The sequence below is a fragment of the Xenopus laevis genome, chromosome 6S (assembly GCF_017654675.1).
Source record: "Xenopus laevis strain J_2021 chromosome 6S, Xenopus_laevis_v10.1, whole genome shotgun sequence".
Lineage (NCBI taxonomy): Eukaryota > Metazoa > Chordata > Amphibia > Anura > Pipidae > Xenopus > Xenopus laevis.
In genome coordinates this window covers 63749629-63767159 of record NC_054382.1, presented here as the reverse complement: position 1 = coordinate 63767159, position 17531 = coordinate 63749629, and the positions used below count along the sequence as shown (strand labels likewise).

General features: G+C 37.1%; 1 protein-coding gene across 3 annotated transcripts in view; it reads right to left on the bottom strand.

The window, feature by feature from the left end:
- Nucleotides 1-17531, bottom strand: part of lpcat1.S (lysophosphatidylcholine acyltransferase 1 S homeolog) — a 106656-nt gene that overhangs the window by 59281 nt on the left and 29844 nt on the right. For all 3 annotated transcript variants that reach the window (XM_018269402.2, XM_018269403.2, XM_018269404.2), the window contains 3 exons: nucleotides 8000-8142; nucleotides 5948-6162; nucleotides 1158-1270 (listed from right to left, as the gene is read on the bottom strand). In XM_018269402.2, coding sequence (XP_018124891.1) covers nucleotides 1158-1270; nucleotides 5948-6162; nucleotides 8000-8142 — 471 coding nt within the window. The remainder of the gene's footprint in view (nucleotides 1-1157; nucleotides 1271-5947; nucleotides 6163-7999; nucleotides 8143-17531) is intronic.

The window sequence follows — 17531 nt, the reverse complement described above, 5'->3', positions numbered from 1 at the left end:
ATATATATATATATATATATATATATATATATATATATATATATATATATATAAAAAACATAATGTTTTTATGGGGTGTGGATTGTGGGGATTTATATATTGGTGTAGGGGGTTTGCATACCTTTTGCTTCTGAGGAAGTGGCGAGACACCACGAAACGCGTCAAGCGTGGGGTATATGTCACAGCTATGATATATATGCTTTTAATCATATTTAATAAATGAAGATTTTAAGAATCCAGCTGCCGAAATTCTACACAAGTTCTGTAATGTGTTCATATGATATTGCCCTAGACCGGGGGCGTGTTGCGTGTAAGCACACAGGATTGCTGAATCACTCGTGCAGGTGAGAGGGGGAGTGCTCCAATTTGCCTTTCTGTATTCATGTTGTGACAGTCACTAATTTAAGTTTAAGTGAATACCTAAAAGTACTGGGCATTTTAGTTGTTTGCGGCCTGAAAATGCATATTGGTGCTCTGGGAGTGATTACAACATTCAGCTTGAAGGACAGTGGGTTTGTATCAATTAATGTTCCCTAAAAAATACAGGCCTTTTTTATTTAGTGTTTATCATATAGGGTTAATATGAAGATTATCCATTTCTGTAGTAATTATACAGGCACATCTTGGGTTAATATGCCGATTATCTATTTTCCAAAGCATTTATACTGGCATGTTTGGGGTTAATATGCCCATTATGTATTTTATTTTGTGATTATACTGTTTTGTCTGGTATTAATATGCAGATTATCCATCTGTAGCAAGTATATGAGCACATGTCAAATTAATATACTGATTATCCATTTTCTATAGCAATTATACTGGCATATCTCAGATTAATATGCATATTTCCCATTTTCTGTAGCAATTATACTGGTAAATCTGTGGTTAAAATGCCCATAATTTATTTTATTTAGTGATGTCTAGGGTATACTTTGGTAAAAATGGGTGTGTTGTATAGGGGTGTGTTTACAAAGTGCACAATTTCCACAATCAGGATTACATTCAAAAACATTTATTAGAGAAAATTAATTTCAGTTGCTGGACCAGTTATGTGAGTGTTCCTCATTCACTTAACATTATACATTGATCATACTTATGCTCAAATGAGTTTCATTTGTATATGTTTGGGTTTTATACAGATGAAGCCATTCGGTTACCTGTGGCCACATGCCATTTGAGTGACCTCGTCTTCTGATCTCCTCCACTGTCTTTTTACGAGAATCTTGATCAGAACGGGATACAAATACTGGTCGAATGTAGTTGATTAAAGCTAAAAATAAAAGCACAAATAACTGAATTACTGTTTTTTTTAAAATAGATTATGTTTCTTAATCACCCCAGTGGTAAGTTACCGTATATTCAACATATATAAACTGTAATATTGCAGACAATTTTACTGTAGGCAAATCATACTTAAAGGGTATCTGTCACCCATACTTAAACAGCTGTATAATAAAGTCCTTTTCAAATAAAGCATGAAACAATTTTTTTTTTATTAAAACACGCATACCCGTTATAAACGTGTGTGAAAGTTTTAGCTGCCAGTCATATATTGCCTGCCCCATTCTGCACTTCTTAGATTTCACTGCCCTCCTCACATTCTCCCTCCATCTTGATCATCTAATTGTGCAGCCAGTGCATAGGTAGGGGTATCCAGTCCCCCATTCTGGCACATACACAAGATTTTGGCATAAAGCAAAGCTTGCCTTAATAACAGTATCTACAAAATGGCACGTGCCTGCTTGATTTGATTGTGAATTCCAAGACAAAAAAAAGGGTTTTTTATAGTGTAAATTAAGCTTATTTTGCTTGCATAACATAAAAAAATAGGAACTAAAATTATTTCTTAAGGTGACAGGTCCCCTTTAAGTAATAGTCATCTTTACGTCTACAGTTACAAAGAAAAATCTGAAGCTGCTAGTTGTAAGTGGTAGAAACAGGTTTTGTTGCCTCCAAGTGATACAATTAACTACATGGCAAAGACAAAATTATAACTGATGTTTGTAGCAGCTATTAATGCCGATGTGTGGCATAATATATACCATGGATAAGATGTCATGCAAAGGGAAAATAATCTCTCCATGTAAAACTTTTTGATGCTTTAGATGACATTGAGAAAGCCTCAGTTTGGCTACTAGCACCAATGAGATCCATCTTAGGACAGAATCCTCATCCCTATCACCACCATGGGGCACATCAGAGCACATTACTTATCACCCCCCCCAGAGAGAAACCACCACATGTACCATTAGCCTTAAAGTCTCAACTTTTATGTAACCTTTTACTAAAATAAAAAGGCCCCCGTCACAAAATTTTTTTGGGACTTTCCTCTATTGCTTCTTGCTGTGGAAACAATCAGAAAATAATCACTGACAAAAAAATAAAGTTTGTTACTGTTGTTTGTAAAGCTGCAGCTACAACTCAAGATACCAATTTCTGATTATAGCATTTCTCCATAAACTTATAAGTATGAGTAATGGTGTCACATTTGACAAAGTTTCATATCTATTCAGTAGTTACATATCTCTTCCAATAGCTACTGTGTTTACAGAATCATCCTCAAATATCAGTTTACATACACCAAAAATTATATGAAACTTTACTGGTACATGTATAGCCAACTTAACCCCCAGCCAACAACCCCCAGCATTCTCTGAGCACAATAGGAATTATAGTCAACCATTACCAGCAAATAAAAGCTACATTAGCAATATAAATTTTTTCCTGAGAAACTAAAAATACTATTTTTTAAACTCATCCAACGAATATAAACATTGCTGCCTTATGTTCCTTTACTTCTTGATTTCCCTTCAAGCATAAGTCATGTTTTGGAAACCACAAATAAATGCAACATTTCTTCTTAAAATCTTAACTTCACTTTTAGGGGCAGATTTATCAAGGGTTGAATTTCGAAGTAGAAAAAGCTTCGAAATTGGACCATCGAATTGGAATACTTCGACTTTGAATATTGAAGTCAAAGTTTTTTACATCAATTTGGCCATTTGCGGTCAAAGTAAAATTGTTCGATGGATTTCATCCATCGATCGAACAATTTTTCTTCGACTTCAAAAATATAATGCTCTAGAAGGTCCCCATAGGCTAACATAGCACTTCAGCAGGTTTAATGTGGCGAAGTATTAAAGTCGAAGTTTTTTAAAGAGACTTCGATTATCGAATGGTCGAATAGTCAAAGTATTTTTACTTAGAATCGAATTCGAAGTCGAACTCGTAGTAGCCTATTCGATGGTTGAAGTATCCAAAAACTTACTTAGAATTTCGAATTTTTTTACTTCGAAAATTCCCTCGAATTCACTTCGATCCTTGATAAATCTGCCCCTAAATGTCAAGCACCTCTGCAGAAAGCAACGATCTGTTGGAGTTGGTTTTCTTAGTTATGATTACACAAGCACTTCTGCATTATTAAAGGGGACCTGTCACCCAGACATAAAATTCTGTATAATAAAAGTCCTTTTAAAATTAAACATGTAATCCACATTCATTTTTTAATAAAGTGTCCTTTTATAAAAGTTATTTTAAAATCTCATCTGTCAGTCATATGTTAGCTGCCCTTCCTGTATGCCTTAGGCATAGAGGCGGGGCAGGCAATTACTTTCACTTCCCATTTAGCACCACCGCACATTCCCTATCACTCCTGACTGTCTAATAATGTGCCTGTGCATGGGCATGGGGATCCATATTCTGGCACATAAACACGATTTTGATGTGATGATGCAAAGCTTGCCTCGATAACAGTTTCCACAAAATGGCAGTTGCCTGCTTGATTTGCCTGTTAATTCCCAAACTGAAGGAAACATGAGTTAAATAATTTACATAATATAAGTAAAGCTTATTTGGTTTAAAGAAAAGGATTTGGAACTATTTCTTAAGAACACCTTTAAGAACAGTCAACAACTGGGTTAACTAAAGGTTTTCCAAGAATCTGCATTAAAGAAAAACTATACTCCCAAAATGAATACTTAAGCAACATATAGTTTATATCATATTAAGTGGCACATTAAAGAATTTTACCAACCTGGAATATATATTTAAGTAAATATTGCCCTTTTACATCTCTTGCCTTAAACCCCCATTTTATGATGGTCTGCGTGCTGCCTCAAAGATCACCTGACCAGAAATACTGCAACTCTAACAGGAAGAAGCGTTGAAGCAAAAGACACAATTCTGTATGTTAATTGGCTCATGTGACCTAAGAAGTATAGTTTGTTTGATTTGTTTGTGTGCACAGTGAATCGTATGATCCCAGGGGGCGGCCCTTATTTTTTAAAATGGCAATTTTCTATTTATGATTACCCAATGGCACCTACTACTAAAAAGTATTATGAAAATGGTTTGTTTACATGAAGCAGGGTTTTACATATGAGCTGTTTTATGCAATATCTTTTTATAGAGACCTACATTGTTTGGGAGGTATAGTTTTCTTTAAGAGTCACTGGCAGAAATGAATGAATTAAGACAATCAGAAGAAGCAATGGCTTACTAAACACGCTTCAGTTTTGGGATGTCACAGTATAAATTCTTAACATATATTTTCTGTTAAGAGCTGCTTGGGATTTTAGCTTTATAGCAACATAAAATATACCGACTGATATTCCAATTATCCATTATAAGAAACTGTTCTTGAGGAAAGGGCTCCAGTAATGCTGGAAGCTGCAGGTTTAGGGGGTGGGGCTGGAGGGAATTAGGGCTATTCCACACGGGGAGATAGCGACGCGTTTGCGGTCGCGGCGACAAAGCGCCGCGACCGGCGCAGGCGGCAGTTTTGTATGGGCGCCTATGTAAAAACGCCTGTGCTAACCACACGAGGCGATGCGCTTTTCAACAGTCGCCTGAAAATGCCTCGCCAGGCTTTTTCAGGCGACTGTTGAAAAGCGCATCGCCTCGTGTGGTTAGCACAGGCGTTTTTACATAGGCGCCCATACAAAACTGTCGCCTGCGCCGGTCGCGGCGACTGTCGCGGCGCTTTGTCGCAAACGCGTCGCTATCTCCCCGTGTGGACTAGCCCTTAAGGTCAGGAAGCTGTTTGCTAAGAGAGGGCAGGAAGAGGAAGTGGAGTGCCTACTGGAGGAGAAGTTGCTGGAAATTCTTGATATAGCGTGGACTGAAGGCTTCACAACAGAGTGGGATAACTTACAGCGTCCCCTTCTTTTAGTCTGTGATTCAGAGCTGCCCCCCGTTAAGTATCTGAGTTACATTATAGTACCAGTTATACAATCACCCACAAAAGTGACTTCCCATTTTGCTTGACTGCCTGGAAGCAATAGGTGATTGCTATAAGAAACTTTATGTAGAGAAACTAAAAACAAATACAGGGAAAGTTACTTCCATACCCTGTGTGTGGCCCAAAAAGGACTGGTGGCCCAGATTTACTAAATAACTATTATATGGATGTGAGACTGCTGTCTGGGGCCAGGTTCTGTCTAAGGGATTAGGCAACAAATCCAAAATATGTTATGCTCCGGTTGAGAAGTTGTACCCTACCATATACATAAAGGGAGCTCTTATGCGACATTGCTTAACTATAAAAGAAATATAAAGATGGCTTGAATTTTACTTGTTAATTTTCTCATGAATTAAATTCGTAAGGGCCCTGGCAACCAGACATTTGTGATCCAGAAACATCCATGGCACTCACCTAAATTGAAAGCATTTGTGCGACAATTTCCCTAGCACATTATGAAATCCTATGTATTTTACCCATTCCTACATATGCTCTCAGAATGGATAAAACCAGAAAGCCATCTACACTATTACACACAGACACTGGACTTATACAAAGTGATAGGGACACTGTACCATCAAGAACTATTTTCCAATACTCCTGAGGGCAGAATTTCTTTACACTGCATGGTAATTCAAACTAGGTTTAAAAAAACAAAAAAAAAACAATATATTTAAGGCTTGTGCTACAATATAAATTGTAACTTACTTCCCCAAACTGGAATGTCTTTGCTTTCTGCCTTCATCACAATGGAGGCCATTGTCATTGTAACTGGAATAGCATCAAAGTAGGAAGAGTGTGGAGCTAGGGTTAGAATTGGAGCTTCTGCTGGCAATGCCTGCCTCCCCTTTACCGTCACCCAGTGAAAACCCCCAGCAAACCACATAGTCCTCATTATTGCTTTCAGTAGCAAGTCAAGCAACCTGTAACAAAAATGAAAACATTTATCAACAAAAAAGGAATAAAAAAATATCTTACAAACATAAATATTTAATGTGTTTTTCACAGTTCTTCTCCTTGATACTGTGCAAGGAGTGGTTGTTCTGACACACCAGAATCTACTAGCCTTGCATTTGAATTAATTTTCTTGTGTGGGTACAGATGATTACCACAGAAATGAATGGTAAGAAATTCCTGGCACTTGGTCACTAGCCAGGAAAGTTACTAAATGCCTGCAATCTCTGTTTGAGCACAAAGCTGACCATATAGAAATATATGGACACTAGAAGGCCTATTTATCAAAATTCTCATTTTAGTGGTTTTAGAGGTAACCCACGACTCAACTCACATTTCTAACATCATTAATGCCATGGAATTTATTAAAACATCCGAACAAAAGTACTGAACAACTTTTATTTGACAAAATTTTACATTAGAGATGTTTGCGGTTTTTACACTTAATAAATCACATATATTTTTAGTGCTTTTAAGAAATATAGGAAATTCACTAGATTTGTGGGGGAAAAAAACTCAGATTTTTAGTAAGTGGGCCCCCTTGATGTGCTCCAGCTGCACACGGTGGCCATGTCCTGTTATTTAGGACCATCAAAAACAGAATAGCTGGCAATTAAGCATATATAGCTAAAAAGGTTGAACCAGTCCTGCTAAAATGTATAGAAAGATAGTTATGCTTTTAGTGCTGCCATATCACTCTCGAACTGTGAGTGCAAAAGTTCATGCATTTTACCAGGTTCTAAATTATTACCACCCTAATTTCTGTAGTGTATACTTGGAAACTGCAAAACTGAATAAACCCCTCGAACATCCCTCTAAATCAGACCCTATTATGAGGCTAGGGTCAAAACATTGGGGACCATGAAATTTTTGCACTCTCCCCTCAGACAGCTCTAACAGAATAGATACAGACATTCATAAATTCACATGTCTGATCTAGGTTTAACGGACATGTCAAACCATAATATTATATTCAGTATTCGGAACAGTGGAAGAACACCTTTTTGTTTCTTTGCTATTTTTATCATGACAATGAATAAAAGAACATACCATGATACAGTGGATAGATGCTTGTGGGGAAGTCTATATATTTTAACAGGGCTTCTATATAATTCTTGGATTAGTTGCTTGACATTCCCAAGCTACAAATCAACACAATTATTTTATAAAGATGCCATATTTGTTACTTGTATTGTCAGAGTTCACCAGTGGGAACACTTTTTTTGTGCACAGATGGCAGAAGCTGCAATCTATGCAAGGAGGGCTTTTAAAATGCCACCACAGATTGTAGATTCTATCATGATTCGATAAATTAGGATACATATTTTCTTTATATAACGAAGACATAGGAATATGCTGGAATATGCCAATTTTAAGTTGCTTTTCAGAACCTATATAAAAATCTAATGTTACCAAAAATTTGCAGTTTATGCATAAGAGTATTATGAGTTTAATTTTTTTGGAGGAAAAAAAAAAAAAAAAAAAGCTGTGCGGCTTGGAGAAAGCCAAACAAAAAAAGCCCAGTAATTGCAATGTGCTTTGCAATTTTTGGCAAAACAAAAACGGGACAAATTAGCCCATCACTAGTCAGGATATGCACTTATATATGGTTTTAAGGAGTCAAATTACAGTTTAGGGCAGTGTTTCCCAAGTTGTGGAGAAAAGGGGGCTTGAACACAAACAACTCAGGCAGTGTTTGCATTGGATGAAATACCAGCAGTGAAAATCTGTATGAACTATATTTTGCATTATCTTACATAATGAGCACATATAACAATTACAAGACAAGTATTGATTTGAACTTACTTTCTCCACCAGGACATGGGCTTTTCAAGATCTTCATCTTTACGGCCCATTGCAGCAATAAGAGCAAAAGGCCAAGCCAGGAGCATCATGAAAGCAGCAAAGAAAAGTCGAATGGGGAACACAGTCAAAGTCATGAAGAGGATCTACAAAGATAAAAAAAATAAATAACCAATAAATTTACATGTTGCCTTAAAACTCTAAAGAAAAAAAAATATTGTGTGTCACCTTGCACACTAAGTGGCTCTGGGGCACCTGTTAGTTTTCATGAAGTAAATCCTTTCTTAGAGTGGGGATAAACATGAGAAAACACATATGATATTCAAAGGAAACTCATTATCATAGTTAAGTCCCAGTGACAAAGTGAAAATTACACATTCCTATGAAAATCCATAAGAATGTCAGTATTACTAGATAAGTTGAAGCAGCAACATCTTTCCGCCCAAAAGTCCCCTGAAGTGCCCCCAGCACAAGTGAACAGAGAAGGAAGGGAACAGAGAGTAAAAAAAGCCATATGGTTTCATTCTGTAACTGAAGATTGAGGCAGCGCGATCCTTTTTATAGGCTAATAAAAAATGGAATGTGCCAGTTTTGCTTTAAAGGTATTGTTCAGTGTAAAAATAAAAACTAGGTAAATAGACAGGCTATGCAAAATAAAAAATGTTTCTAATATAATGTAATGTATAAAGGCTCGAGTGATTTGATGTATAACATGTCAGTCAGAACACTACTTTTCAGCTCTCTTGGTTTACACTGACTGGTTATCCTGGTTACCAGGCAATAACCAATCAGAGACTTGAGGGGGGGGGCACATGGGTCATATCTGTTGCTTTTGAATCTGAGCTGAATGCTGAGGATCAATTGCAAACTCACTGAACAGAAATGTACCAACAGTCAGAACACTACTTTTCAGCTCTCTTGGTTTACACTGACTGGTTACCCTGGTTACCAGGCAATAACCAATCAGAGACTTATGGGGGGGGGCACATGGGTCATATCTGTTGCTTTTGAATCTGAGCTGAATGCTGAGGATCAATTGCAAACTCACTGAACAGAAATGTACCATGTGGCTCCCCTTCAAGTCACTGACTAATTTAGGATTATAAAGCTGAAAAGCAGGAAGTTGAATTCGGACTGTTTTATTAGACATCCAGTCACTCCAGCCTTTATACATTACATTTTTGGCTAACTAACTAGATTAGAAACATTTTTTATTTTGCACAGCCTATTTACCTAGTTTTTATTTTCGCACTGAACTATTCCTTTAAGGAATTTCCACCAAGGCTTACTAGAAGCATTACAGTACATTACTTCATCAAATCTTAATGAAACATTCATTCAGACATCTGCAGAGCTCACGACTTATAGAAGCCGATTTTAAAGGGGTTATTCACATGAACTAGCGGCCCAATTTGGAATTTGTGTTATCTGGTTGCTAGGATCCAGTTATTGTAGCAACTGACTGTTTTCTGCTGTAGAAAGAAGTTTCCCTGTGCATTGGGATTATATAAAGGATATTATTATTAAAGTGTATCATGGGGATCCACCCTTAACAGCATGGGGATCAAATGAAGTAATGTAGCCACAATTTATAAATTTATTTCTACTTACATTAAATTAAATATCAGATGGACCAACATACAATCATAATATAAATTTGCTGTTTAATGGATAACTTTTTACCATTTACAGTGGTGTGAAAAACTATTTGCCCCCTTCCTGAATTATTATTCTTTTGCATGTTTGTCACACAAAATGTTTCTGATCATCAAACACATTTAACTATTAGTCAAAGATAACACAAGTAAACACAAAATGCAGTTTTTAAATGAGGGTTTTTATTATTTAGGGAGAAAAGAAATCCAAACCTGTGTGAAAAAGTAATTGCCCCCTGAACCTAATAACTGGTTGGGCCACCCTTAGCAGCAATAACTGCAATCAAGCGTTTGCGATAACTTGCAACGAGTCTTTTACAGCGCTCTGGAGGAATTTTGGCCCACTCATCTTTGCAGAATTGTTGTAATTCAGCTTTATTTGAGGGTTTTCTAGCATGAACCGCCTTTTTAAGGTCATGCCACAACATCTCAATAGGATTCAGGTCAGAACTTTGACTAGGCCACTCCAAAGTCTTCATTTTGTTTTTCTTCAGCCATTCAGAGGTGGATTTGCTGGTGTGTTTTGGGTCATTGTCCTGATGCAGCACCCAAGATCGCTTCAGCTTGAGTTGACGAACAGATGGCCGGACATTCTCCTTCAGGATTTTTTGGTAGACAGTAGAATTCATGGTTCCATCTATCACAGCAAGTCTTCCAGGTCCTGAAGCAGCAAAACAACCCCAGACCATCACACTACCACCACCATATTTTACTGTTGGTATGATGTTCTTTTTCTGAAATGCTGTGTTACTTTTACGCCAGATGTAACGGGACGTGCACCTTCCTTCAACTTTTGTCTCGTCGGTCCACAAGGTATTTTCCCAAAAGTCTTGGCAATCATTGAGATGTTTTTTAGCAAAATTGAGACGAGCCTTAATGTTCTTTTTGCTTAAATGTGGTTTGCGCCTTGGAAATCTGCCATGCAGGCCGTTTTTGCCCAGTCTCTTTCTTATGGTGGAGTCGTGAACACTGACCTTAATTGAGGCATGTGAGGCCTGCAGTTCTTTAGATGTTGTCCTGGGGTCTTTTGTGGCCTCTCGGATGAGTTGTCTCTGCGCTCTTGGGGTAATTTTGGTCGGCCGGCCACTCCTGGGAAGGTTCACCACTGTTCCATGTTTTTGCCATTTGTGGATAATGGCTCTCACTGTGGTTCGCTGGAGTCCCAAAGCTTTAGAAATGGCTTTATAACCTTTGAAATTGAACTCAGGTGTGATAAACCACAGTTAAGTTATTTTTTAACAAGGGGGGCAATCACTTTTTCACACAGGCCCATGTAGATGTGGAGTTTTTTTTCTCCCTTAATAACGTAAACCTTCATTTAAAAACTGCATTTTGTGTTCAATTATGTTATCTTTGACTAATAGTCAACGGTTTTTGATGAGCAGAAACATTTAAGTGTGACAAACATGCAAAAGAATAAGAAATCAGGAAGGGGGCAAATAGTTTTTCACACCACTGTACACGTCATATATACAGTATTATAGCCTTTAGTCTGAATGATTTCGTTACAGTTTTCCCTACCAGATGTAGACTGTACCCTGGCCAGAGTACTGGTAAAAGTTCCAGTCATTCCCCTACAACCACCTATTCCCTATGAATAAAACATAAAAACCAAGCTGAAAGCAAAGCCTGTACAAAGAAACACACCTAAAATAAACTGTGTAGAAAGGTAACGGAACAGGTTCGCCAACCGGGGTGTTTTTCTATCACGTTGCTTGTGACTTTTCTTTAAAATAAACATCTTACTTATATCAGTTTCATTTTTACATTGTTTGTAAAGTTAATAGAGTCCTTTGCAAGCACACTGAATGAAGTATATCTCACAGAATCATAGATATATATTAAATATATACCATACAATAGAGGGAGGATAGTCATTCCCAAAACCTACAGAGCACAGTGCAGAAAATTACAGGCAAGGCTCCGCATCATTACTCTCCAGAACAGCAGCTAGGAGGAAGTGGAATAGAATGACTCCACTAGCACAAATTTTTGAAAAAGTAGCACCAAAGGTAGCTTTTAAAAGCATGCGACAGGGGCAGCTGACAGGCCCCTCCCAACAACACTAAGCTCCCCCCCTTTCCTTAAATAACAAACCAACCAAATGTGTTAAATTTTGTGTGAAAAAGTCTGCAGCTTATTTATTAAATCACATAAACAACAACCAACATAAACCAAAACCGTTGAGTGTAGCGTAGCGTTCAATCACATTTATCAAATATTTAACTATTAACTTATTTAACATCTGATGGCCGCTGAAGGCTGCAAGGAATTGTACCCAATAGCCAGGGGCCCATCTGCTGTCCGGCGCTGCATTCCTCCATAACTCAAGCCCCTTCCACCGCTCCCCTTCCATCACTTTGGTACCAGGCCTAACCCCTGTTATGCCCTACACTTGTTACCGCTATCACCAGCTCTCCCCTTAGGGGAGTCCCTCAACTGTGACATTGTACAACACTTCCACCTTTCCCAGCTACCACCATTCTGGGGATGGCAGGCAGGAGTCGTTCAAGGTAAAAAAGCATGCTCCCTTCACTTCCTTCCTCTTTTAACCCCTTGCATCTCCACCCACCCCAATAGCAACCCAGAAACTACAACCACCATAAACCCTAACTTCCTCTCTGGTTCCCTCATTCCAAGCCCTGTCATGGCCCTGTCGTTCCCAGTTCCTGGCTTGCTCCCCTGGGCATTCATTCCTTCTATTTTCAGTGATACATAATGCATTGACACACTTGTTCTTCACACACTATGTTAAAGCATCTAGATACAGTTAAGAGCATCAGGGAACCAAAAGTAGCTAATTTTTGTGATGATCCTAAAATTGAACAAAACTTTAAGTTCCACTTAGGATGCTGCACAAAAAATATCAATGAAATCTCTTTGAAATCTCCAAAATGTACCTGTCTCACAAGGATAATATTGCTGAGTATCCAGTGTCCCCAGGGAATCCACACCTACTTGCAATGTCTGGCATACACAACAGAGCCAATACTCTACAGATGTATGGCATTTCAATTTCTGAATCTACTATCTAAAAATCATTGTTAAAGATCCCAGATTGACAGTTTCCATTTTTCTGTGCTATATTAAAACAAATGCTAAGCCATCAAACTTTCATATACAGTATACTTGCCGACTCATCAATGTATCACACCAAAAAGCCCACAGACCAAACATATAGGTACTGTATAACTGACCATATGGTGTGGACCTGTCAAGAGAGGAGCCGCAGCTCTTATCTGCTGATGCAACATGCAGCCTTTTGAAAGGTTTATCAGCACATAAAATGTCCAGTTCGATCAGATTAGTTATGATCAGACATACTGCACAATGGTCTGTTGAAGTTGAATTTGTATTCGCATTCAATGGAGCTAATATTTTTTTTTAAGGACAGTACTACAATTTTCTATACATTTTGTTTAACATAACATACACCAAAGCCATATGCCCCCTGTTTTATAAATTACTTTTACTAAAATACAATAAAAAACAAGATACACTATATCCTAACCTGAAGAAAAAACACTTGCATGTCCCAATAAGGTGTCAAAATATTAGTGCAAAGACACAGCATAAATGGAAATGTTGATACAGAAAGTGGCGTCTGATTACTAGGGTAGGCGAACCAAGCAACTAGTTGGTGATGTTGAAATTTTCATTTAAGATGTGTAACCCTTTGTTGGTACACTAACTTACTATGTTTATATGGTGATCAGCTCCTTTGCATAAAGGATATTTGGAACTGGCATTTACAGCACAGTGCACCCACCTAGTGGGCCTGAGGAATTATACCTCAGGGAAATTCCAAATGGAACAATAAACACATACTTTTGCAGTAAAATATATATAAACTTTATATTAAGCTTAAGAAAAATAAACTTGACATCTAATAAACAATGCACTCCTGCACTGGGCACACATTGGGACCTACCTAACTCACTATTTGGTATTACTCTGACTGTCCCTCTAACACATTCTTTTTCTTATAACTTTTCCAATCAACCAGAAGGGGTTAATGACCAAACAGTTCAGTTCAAATTAAGTGTTCCTTCCTAAGTGCTCTTATACCCCAGGTAGCACTATCTTTTACCCAGGGCTGGATTTGTATTTCCGACGCCCCCAGGCCTTAAGCAGTCTGTCTGTTCCGCCGCCCCCTGCCTGCCCGAGGTGCATATGTGTGCATGCACGCACACAGACTGCACACAGTGGCTCCCTGTTACTTTCGGCACTGAGGACTGTGCACGCAGGCAAGTAAATGTGAAATCGGAAAATGATGTGGCTGGCCCGGGCTTTTGTGGCTTGCCACAAATTCAGGCCTGGTTTTACCAAAAGTACCTCCCTTTGGACACTTTTCGCCACTAACACATGGCAGGTACACAAAGAAGACCTTTCCGCACACAGGGGTACCACACATGCAGCCTTGCCAATATCATCCCTTGAGAGGCTCAATCCCCGGGGTGCTCTCAGAGGCAGTCACACTGGAGATTACAGGCAGCTCTGCAATAGGGTAAATCCCAACTGTGGCACCAATCACCTTTTGAGACTCTAGCAGCTTGGCAGAGAACAGAATGGCTATAAGGCTCCAATATATCCTAGCGAAAAGCTAGGTGTTTGATTGAGAAACCTATATAAGCAATTGCCACATGTACGAGTACATATGTGGTATATTCATTGAAGTGCCCCTGTGGTAAATTGTACGTAGGAAAAACAATTAGGGCTGTAAATACTCGTATTAAAGAACATAAGAGTTCAATTAGAAACTTCAAACCTGACACCTATACTGATTCCACTGTGGCGACATTTTTTTGAAGAAAAACATAACATGAGTCAGCTAAAGTGGAAGGTATTAGAGGTGGTAAAAAGACCACCGAGAGGTGGCGATTGTGAAAAACTACTACTCCAAAAAGAAGCATACTGGATAAATAAATTAGAGTGTAGTAAACCAAAAGGAATGAATGATTATAACAGCCTTAAATGCTTCTTATGAAAGATATGCAATGACCTATAAAAGTATACTAACAGATATCTCTTTTTTATGGCCAGCTAGAATTGAAGCAACACGGAACTCCTGCCGTGAGTAAGAATCAATAAATAAATAATTTTAAGTACAGGAGTTATGGTTACTAATGCTGGCAGATTAAGTAGATAAAGTACCTTACAACTAACTACATGCTTTGTATATCCCTGGGTAGGCTAATATATAGCAGTACCAATTGTCATGGTTTGGATTTCCGTTTATTGTTCTTTTTTGGTTTTGTTTTTTCTTACTCCATACAAGGATAGGCTGAAAGAGGTAGTCTCCTTGATTTTGGACATTCGGACACTATGGACTATTGAATATTTAAGATTCACAATGAAGTTATTTGAATATTTAGAATTTTTGAGAATTTTTGAGTTTTTAAAACGGTCACTTTAAGTGGGGGAGGTGGTGTCCTGATTCCAGGAAGGTATTTAATTCCCACAATGCTTTGTGTGTGTTACACTTGATAAAGGGCTCTGCCCGAAACATGTAGTGTGCCTACACTGCTGAATAAACAAATTGCAGTTGAAAATTACTGTCTGGAGCTGTTTTGATTCAACTCTTTTCCTTGGATTAAACCTATATATGCATAGGAGAGGACTGAGTACAAAAATAAGTCATAAAATGTATTTTTATTAACACACATTTATGAAGCACCAACATATTCACCAGAAATGTATAATGTACACTGAACATACAAAACCAAACAATAACCAATTCAAGAGGTAAAGAGGGCTCTGCCCAAATGAGCTTACAATAGTCAACATTAACAATAACAATATAACTTGTCTAAAAGTGCAACACTTTATTTGCTGCCGGGGTCAGTGACCAAATGAAAGGTTGATAAGAATATCTAAGAAACTATTTAATGTATCTGTTGGTACAACAGCTTCGACCGTGAATTCTACAACTTCAAAGCTCTGACTGCAAAAAAATCCATCACACTTTCTTACTGGAAGCCCCCATGATCACTGGACGGATCTGTTGGTGAATAAAGTAAGCGTTTAATTCTATGGTCCTCATATTTACACACAGTTATATGCCTCCATAAATGAGATCTGTTGCAGAAATTCAAATTAAATAAAAACTTCATCTTGTGAAATAAGGAACTATCACATTATCCCCCCACTAAGCAATCATATAAATTGCGTCTGCTCTATTGTAAAATAAATGTCAACTATATGTGTCAATGTAAGTATGCTGGAAACAACACAACCAAAAAGAGATCTGGGTTATCATGCTGTATCTGTCTCTCTAGTATTAGATGCTTCTTGAGTCTTGGCACGAAGGAAGGAACTCCTCTGAAGAACCCCTTTTTTGCAAGAGACTCTTATATTTACATTTTAAATTAACTTTAGTCTTAGTATTTGCAAATCATTCCCATTTAAAGGGGTTGTTTACCTTTAAATTAACTTTTAATAGATAGTAGATAGTGATATTCTGATATTAGCAATTGATTTTTGTTTGTTTTTTGTGGTTTTTGCGTTATTTCGCTTTTTATTCAGCAGCTCTCCAGTTTGCAATTTCAGCAATCACCACTGATTTGAATAGGAGAGTAACTAAATAGAAAGATGAGTAATAAAAAGTTGTAATAACAATAAATGGGTAGCCTTACAGAACATTTGTTATTTAGATGGGGTCAGTGACCCCCATTTAAAAGATCAAGCCACAAGAATGCAAACAAATAAAAAACTATAAAAGACATCCCTTTAACAATATGGAGCAAAGAGAAATGTTTGCCTTTTTATTAAGGAGGCATTAATTCTACATAAGTAGAACAAACGAGTTTGCCTCTAAACAGAAGAGAATATTTCAAACAGCATGAAATGGTTTTCAAACAGTTAAAGCAGTCAATTTCTATGTTATCTTCCTGTTAGTCGTAGCTAGGATTTCTGAACTGAATTACATTTTAGTAAAAGGTGAAACAAGTTTAAAACTTTGCAATAAATGACAGCATGTATTGCTTCAATTTTCTGCAACTAAAGCTGCCATGTGAGGAAAAAAATTGTTGTTGAAATAGAGCAGAGGAAAATTTATTTCACCTTTGATAAATCTGCCCCAGATTATTCAGTATGCACCTATCAGACTTTACTTAGATACTCCGTAAGCAATATTTCAAAGTTCACAGCTCTGAATTTATAAATACATAAATGATACATACCTGCTGTGGATTGTAAAAGTAATTGCTGCGAAAATGTGCCATACTGAAAACTTCCAACTCCTTGATTTTCCCACACAATACTGTTCATTAATTGTGCTATTTCTCAATCACATTTTTTGAAAACAATATACTGTGTTCATTATATATATATATATATATATATATATATATATACATATATATATATATACATATATATATATATATATATATATATATATATATATATATATATACACATACATATATATATATACACATACATATATATATATATACACATACATATATATATATACATATACATATATACATATACATATACATATATATATATACATACACATACATACATACATACATACATACATACATACTTCTAGCTGAGCTCCCTTTAGTGATGTTTGGCATCCAAATATTTTGCCCTTGTGATTTAGGACCATGTTTACAGTAAAAGCACTGCTTAATTACTATAGCACAGTAGCTAAAACCCATAGACTCAAATGGGGGGGAAAAAAAAAAATGTTGCCATAAACTTTAATGCATTTGGGAATTTTTTTTTTGTCTTTTTGGGAATTTTTGTCGAAATAGATCGACATCCCCCATCACAATTACGGACATCTGTCTGAAAAGTTTGACTTAAAATAGTCTTGGCATGCAAACACGGATTTATAGAAGGACTTTCATAGTTGCCAATAT